Genomic DNA, 8,261 nt, shown 5'->3' on the forward strand with positions numbered 1-8,261 from the left:
TCAACATCACAACATCACAACATGGCAACATCACAACATCACAACATAACAACATCACAACATGTCAACATCACAACATGTCAACATCACAACATCACAACATCACAACATGTCAACATGTCAACATCACAACATGTCAACATCACAACATCACAACATGTCAACATAACAACATCACAACATGTCAACATGTCAACATCACAACATCACAACATATCAACATCACAACATCACAACATATCAACATCACAACATCACAACATCACAACATGTCAACATAACAACATAACAACATAACAACATATCAACATCACAACATGTCAACATCACAACATGTCAACATGTCAACATCACAACATCACAACATATCAACATCACAACATCACAACATATCAACATCACAACATGTCAACATCACAACATGTCAACATGTCAACATCACAACATCACAACATATCAACATCACAACATGTCAACATCACAACATGTCAACATGTCAACATCACAACATCACAACATATCAACATCACAACATGTCAACATCACAACATGTCAACATAACAACATAACAACATCACAACATGTCAACATGTCAACATCACAACATCAAAACATGTCAACATCACAACATCACAACATATCAACATCACAACATGTCAACATCACAACATGTCAACATGTCAACATAACAACATCACAACATAACAACATCACAACATCACAACATGTCAACATCTCAACATCACAACATGTCAACATGTCAACATCACAACATGTCAACATCACAACATGTCAACATCACAACATAACAACATGTCAACATCACAACATCACAACATGGCAACATCACAACATGTCAACATCACAACATGTCAACATCACAACATCACAACATGTCAACATCACAACATCACAACATCACAACATAACAACATCACAACATCACAACATGTCAACATCACAACATCACAACATGTCAACATCACAACATGTCAACATCAAAACATGTCAACATCACAACATGTCAACATCACAACATAACAACATCACAACATGTCAACATCACAACATGTCAACATCACAACATCACAACATCACAACATGTCAACATGTCAACATCACAACATGTCAACATCACAACATCACAACATGTCAACATATCAACATCACAACATGTCAACATGTCAACATCACAACATCACAACATATCAACATCACAACATATCAACATCACAACATCACAACATCACAACATCACAACATGTCAACATAACAACATAACAACATCACAACATATCAACATCACAACATGTCAACATCACAACATGTCAACATGTCAACATCACAACATATCAACATCACAACATGTCAACATCACAACATGTCAACATGTCAACATCACAACATCACAACATATCAACATCACAACATGTCAACATCACAACATGTCAACATGTCAACATCACAACATCACAACATATCAACATCACAACATGTCAACATCACAACATGTCAACATAACAACATCACAACATGTCAACATGTCAACATCACAAGATCACAAAATATCAACATCACAACATCACAACATATCAACATCACAACATCACAACATCACAACATGTCAACATAACAACATCACAACATGTCAACATGTCAACATCACAACATCACAACATATCAACATCACAACATCACAACATCACAACATATCAACATCACAACATGTCAACATCACAACATGTCAACATAACAACATGACAACATGTCAACATGTCAACATCACAACATCACAATATCACAACATGTCAACATGTCAACATAACAACATAACAACATCAGCATTTACAGCTCAGAGGTTTATGATTCTGTGATTCAAATCATCAGAGGATAGAAACAGAAGTGATGGAGGACAAACTGCACAGCTCAAATCTTCACCCTCACTGATGAAACATCTTTATAAATCAAATCAGCTGTTTGTCTTAGATAATTAATGTTTATTGTCATTTGTCCAGATAAATAACTTCAGGTCAGACTGAAACTGTCTGAAGCTTTCCTGCTCTTTTGTTTTAAACATACAAGTTACTGAATATTAGATCAGAAAAGTTATACTTTATTGTCCCCTTTGGGAAACCTTTCTTGGCCTCCGTACAGCTGCAGTTTACAGAGTACAGAACAATTACACAGAAATCAACAAATCAGCAGCTGCAGGCAGCTGTCCAGAAATGTCTTGGCTCCTGAAAGGTCCAGTGAAGGGGCCCCCAGGATCTGATTTAAATCAATGTATTCTCATTGATCAGTACCATAGACTGTACATTTTATATATATATATATATATATATATATATACAGCTCCTTCCTTTTCTTCTTACTACTCTTCACTTTTCTAAATCTTCCTCAACAAACAAAAGATAATTAAACAGGCCTCTCCCTCTTTCACCAACATGTCAAAATACTTTTTAAATCTCTCCTTACGAGTCCCTTTCCATTTCTGACATCATGCTTTGTCTATGTCAATTGTACTACAATTGATAAGTAAATTGTTTCTGCTTGATTTAAATTGTTTGATTGCACACCGCACAAAGACCAGATGGATGTTTCCCAATGACACACGATTTCTGTTTCAATTACTATGACCTGTTCTTGATTTCTGGACTATGTGTGACTCTTTTCCCTTCTGACTTATATGATAATTTGATGTTAATATTAAACATATTTTTCTTACCAGCTTCCTTTGCCAACAAGTCCACCTTTTTATTTGCTGTATGTGCTGGAAACCACATACTACTACTCTACAGGTCATTATTTATATTTTCAGATAATTATTTCCCCGTTGAACAAATGGCATAAACGGGTAGGAACCTTTCTCCTTCCTTTGTTCGGGTAGGAACGGTTATCTTCTGGTACGCGCGTCTCTGACGTCATTTCCTGTGAATCTCTAATAAAGACGGGCCTGGCGGGAGCTCCGCAGGTCAAATTTTTTGGGTTTGTTCAGTGAATCCGGCGGGAATCGGAGTCATCAGAACCGCAAACATGGTGAGTACATACCGGTCAGGATGTCTGCGAGCCGCTCTGTACGGGACTCTGAGTATTTCACCGGTTATCGGTTTATTTTACCGACGGCGGGAGTTTGAATGAACGTCGGCTGAACGTCGGTGCAGAGCTGCGACTCTGACTTCAATATGATTCAAATATCAACTGGAAACACTTTCTATCTAAAGTCACGTGTGGTTCAATCCGTTACCGGGACTCTGTAACGAGCAGTCGGTAGTTTAACGGCCTCTTGTTTGTAATGCTACATGTTAGCTAAGGGGCTAACACACCGGTGTTATGATGACTCTGGTGTCCCTGATGAAAAGTTTCCTTTTCTGTCTTCCGGCTTCAATATAAACCAGTGAGAGGTCACACCGTGTTACCGGGAACAGCTCGGTTTAATATAACAAACAAAACCAGAGGTCTTTAATGAAATCAGGACACACACACACACACACACACACACACACACACACACACCTTTGTTTCCTCCTCACCGTGTGTGTGTCTGTAACTTAATTATTCAGCTGTTTGTTTCTTTAAACACTTAAATCAGGATTTTCACCTGCAAGCTTTTAGAAAGGAGATATCTTTTATTAAAACCACAAGGGGAAACTACTGAGACACACACACACACACACACACACACACTATATAGTGCACAAACAGGATCCTATGGAGACATTGCAGGCTGAGGGGGGCTGCACATGAAAGATTCTCTGATTGGTTGGCGCAATATTCAGGAAGTGTCCTCTCCAGCTAACAGACCAATTTCCAGTCTTGGTCCACCGCTGGACTTGAACCGGAAACCCTCAATCTTTAGGGACCCCACAAAACCCTACAGATGTAGCCACCGCCCCCCCTACAAGAGAAACCCTTGTTTGGGTGTAATGGGTAGATGTTTTCCTGATGGTAAATAATTCTTAAACTATGAGTGTGTCTTATTACGGCGTGATGATGACTCCACGGTCAGAGAGGAGGGGTCTCGAGTCATGCCATTACAGGCCAGCAGGGGACAATCGTGCACGTTATTTTGATGCAACATGAATGATACAAATAAAACTGCTGTCTTACTCCAGAACTTGTTGAAAGTATACTGATTATAGAACGGCCCAGCGTCCGGCCGATCACCGGTCGGTGTGCTTCTGTCTCCGCACTATAAATTCAATGTTTAGAACTAATGTGAAATATAAAACGAAACCTGTCGTGTTCATGTGCGTCTCTGATTGGTCCTCAGACGGTTGGTAAGAGCAGCAAGATGCTGCAGCACATCGACTTCAGGATGAGGTGCATCCTGCAGGACGGTCGTATCTTCATCGGCACCTTCAAAGCCTTCGACAAACACATGAACCTGATCCTGTGTGACTGCGACGAGTTCAGGAAGATCAAGTAGGTTCAACTCCTCAGGTCAAAGGTCATCAGGACCCTGATGCTCAGTCTGGTTTCCCTGCAGGACTCAGACTAATGAAGCTCTGTTGTGTTTTTTAAATATGAGGTAGAATCATCAGCAGCAGGGGGACAGAGTGGTTTCTACTATTCAACCTGATTTTACTCTCAGGTCTTTGGTGTGGCGTGACACTGGTCTCATAACTTTGCCTTTTTAACTCAATCAGGCCAAAGAACTCAAAGCAGCCGGAGCGAGAGGAGAAGAGGGTCCTGGGTTTGGTCCTGCTTCGGGGGGAGAACCTGGTTTCGATGACAGTGGAAGGCCCACCCCCTAAAGATGTAAGTGGAATCCTTCAGCCAATTAGAGGCAGGCTGTGGTGAGGTCATCAGAACTGATTGTAGATGTCTGAAACATTCACAGGTGGAGGTGTCAGAAAGTGTAGAAAACTGAAGAAAACGTCCTGATGATTTTCAGTATAAACATGTTTAACATCGTTACCCCCCCCCCCCCCCCCTCCCCCCCCTCTTTCAGACGGGTATTGCTCGTGTCCCGTTGGCCGGCGTGGCTGGAGGCCCAGGTGTGGGCCGGGCAGCGGGCCGTGGCGTCCCTGCAGGAGCTCCGATGCCTCAGGCTCCGGCCGGTCTTGCCGGGCCGGTCAGAGGAGTTGGTGGACCTTCACAGCAGGTAACTATGGTAACAGCAGTATGTGTTTTCCAAGCGAGTGATTTGTGCTCGGGTGATGACGGTTTCTCGTGTGTGTCCAGGTGATGACCCCGCAGGGTAGAGGAACGGTTGCTGCCGCAGCAGCAGGAGCGAGCATCGCCGGAGCTCCCACACAGTATCCACCTGGAAGAGGAGCCCCGCCCCCCATGGGCAGAGGAGCCCCGCCTCCAGGTGAGATGAAATGTCATTTGATGATTGATTGTACTGACTGCATCCATGCTGAGATCAGCAACCATTATATAACAGCTGTAGAAAATACAAATTTTGCTTTTCAAATTAAAAGCCTCTTCTGGCATTGCTTTGGAGAATCTATAATCATATTTACAGAACACTTTTATTCTGACGTTGGTGCATCAAGCTGCTCTCGATACCCCTTATAGGTTTCCCTGAAATCATCAGTTGTAAAACAGATCAGGCGTACGCTGAGGCGGAGTCACATGATTGATTTTGAAGTGGGACCTAATTTCAGCTTGATGGTGTGTTTGTTGTGAATTCTGACACACTCACTGAGAGCAGATTCACCGACTTCAGAACTTATTTTTCACCATAACGTCTGTCAACTGGCAGACAGCATCTTTAATCACCATGGTAACAGCAGGCCTGTCTGTTTAATCTGTCAGATTGTTCCCCTCGGATCATGAAAGATATGTTGGCAGGAAATATGTGCAGACCTCCAGCCAGAGGATTTATGATTAATGATGTTGGTTAGCTTGTTTTTGGTGGAGATGTTGAGACAGTGAGTGTTTTTGATGTTTGTATTTTGAGACGACTCAAACAGATCTGACTTTAACTCCTGTCTGAGTTTCAGAGGACGCTCTGATCTAACTCGTACAGTGTGAGCTTTGTGTGAGTGAATCTTTCACGACGCCCACTGAGTGTGACGTGAAATTACTCCAAAGATATTTTTCTAATCTTACAGAGCAGTTCTCCTGGTCTGTACATCATTTTAGAAATGGATTAACATCAGATTATTATCTGCCCTCGCTCCGTCTCTCTCTCTGTTAGTTTTCTGAACTGACACCTGAAATCACAGCTTGTGAATGATGCATGTTTTATTATTTACAGATGAACTCTCACCTCGTTAGCCTGTTTAAATCGAAATACTTAACACTGATGATCGTCTAAACTTTTAGAAACAGTTCGGAACAAAAGAGCAACGACTTCACCACGACTCACATTGTTTCTACCAACGACAACGTAGAAGCTGCTCTTGACCAGAATCTTCTACCTCAGCAGCTTTAAGAGTTGACCCGTTACTGAATCATCTCCTACCAACATGCTCGCCTCCTAAAATCTGATTGGCTGTCCCCATACTCCTCACTCTGTACTGATCTGATGTTTGGCTCCTCCCTCTTGCAGGTATGATGGGTCCGCCCCCTGGCATGCGACCCCCCATGGGTCCTCCGATGGGCATGCCTCCTGGTCGAGGAGCACCAATGGGAATGCCCCCTCCTGGCATGAGGCCGCCGCCCCCTGGCATGAGAGGTAAGCTGTTACCATGGAGATGGGTTAAGTTATCCCATCTGAGAAGCCAATCAGATCACAGCATCATGAATAAATCCCTCTCTTGAAACTGATCATGTGACCTCTGCTCTACCTCTTTCAGGACCGCCACCTCCCGGGATGAGACCGCCTCCCCGGCCCTGAAGAAGCTCCGCCCCTTCATACTCACCTGTTGTATAGATTTTGTTTTTTTATCTTGTTTTGTTTTTAAATAAAGTTTCCTCAGGATGGTTTGATTTCAGCTTTGGTGTTTTTTTAAGTTTCCGTGGTAACCAGTTTATGAATGGTCTGGAGGAACAGCCAATCAGAGCGCTCAGAGTAATCTCATTAATTCACACAGAATAGGAACTAGAGCTGCGGGTGAAAGGTATAAAACTTTTAGATGATGTGTCCAGTAGATCTTTTTCTCTCCTTCCAAAATGAACCTCACTGCTGCCCCTCCCCCTCCGACCCGCCCTCCGTGGTCAGAGTGCGGCTGTTCACCTGATCTCCAGTCAGACGTGCAGCACAAAGTGACTTCAGTTCTTATTTCCTCTTCGTTCAAAAATCATATACATCAGTTTTTGTCTCGAGGGTTAATCATGGTGCTCCTGAACACACAGCGTCCCTGAGTGGGCGGGGCTTTCCCTTTCTGACACTCTGGCAGGCTAACGATTGGATAAAGAACGCCAGAAAATGAAGTATCTGAAACGTGTTTGAACCTCTGAGTGAAACTCGGTCAGTGTGAACACGGTGCTGAGAACAACAAACCCTGAGAGAGTTCCACTTCACTCTCTAAAGGGGGGACATCACTCAGCGATAAGTTTGATGTCTGATAAATGACTCTTTGAATTGTATCCTTAAAAGCATGTCATCTAGCTAACATGCTAATTTAATCCTGAACTTCCCCTCGGGGATCAATAAAGTATTACCCTAAATGTGTTAGCATGCTAACTCAAGCTAATCAGTCAACAGTTTACCAGAGCATGCTGGGAATGTTATTCTCCCTGAAGGTGTTCCACCAATAAAACCTTTAAGTGAATCTCAGGGTCAGGCAGTGGAGAGTCTGGAGTCTGTTGGGGGGGCGTCATTAAGACTTGTTTAAATCAGTGAACTTCTTGTGATGAAAGATAAACAGAAAACTCAAAGACACTTCAAATCCATTATTACCTCTTAAGGTATCATTTTAAGATTATTTCCTTTTTGATATGATGACGCGTTCGTCACGGCCTTCCTGCATGTGCGCTGACTCGTCCCTCCTGTTTTCTTCTCTCCTGTCGATGGATCATTCTTTTTCAGTTTTGACTCTTTGTGACATCAACATTAATGCTGCAGTGCTTAGCAGGGCAAAGAGAGTGATGGCTGTCATGGGGCCCCCTGAGGGAGGTTTCCTAGTCATTGCAAACTTTGCACATTTTGAGGCTCTGGTTTGTCGGCCCTCAAAGGCCCCCCCCCCCGCTGGTCTGGGGCCCCAAGCAGCACCTCTGGGTTCAGGTGACTTTATTTGCACCTGTAGATTTGTTGAGCAGCAGCGAGATAATGACATCATCGTGACCTTCATATTTACAGTCTATGACCATGACTCACAAATTACACATGACAGAGAGAAGGGACGCTTTTTAAAACCTACTAAAAA

The 8,261-nt window shown here is 42.8% G+C and overlaps 1 protein-coding gene across 1 annotated transcript; it reads left to right on the forward strand.

Annotated features, from left to right (window-relative positions):
• The first annotated feature begins 2,876 nt into the window (after positions 1-2,876).
• snrpb (small nuclear ribonucleoprotein polypeptides B and B1) lies at positions 2,877-6,887 on the forward strand. Its single transcript, XM_020657983.3, has 7 exons — positions 2,877-3,036; positions 4,271-4,422; positions 4,647-4,758; positions 4,952-5,104; positions 5,185-5,314; positions 6,503-6,628; positions 6,750-6,887. Exons 1-7 carry the CDS (start codon positions 3,034-3,036, stop codon positions 6,788-6,790), a joined length of 717 nt encoding a protein of 238 aa, XP_020513639.1. The 5' UTR covers positions 2,877-3,033; the 3' UTR covers positions 6,791-6,887.
• The last annotated feature ends 1,374 nt before the right edge of the window (positions 6,888-8,261 follow it).

The sequence above is a fragment of the Labrus bergylta genome, chromosome 5 (genome assembly GCF_963930695.1).
Source record: "Labrus bergylta chromosome 5, fLabBer1.1, whole genome shotgun sequence".
In the NCBI taxonomy this organism is placed as follows: Eukaryota; Metazoa; Chordata; class Actinopteri; order Labriformes; family Labridae; genus Labrus; species Labrus bergylta.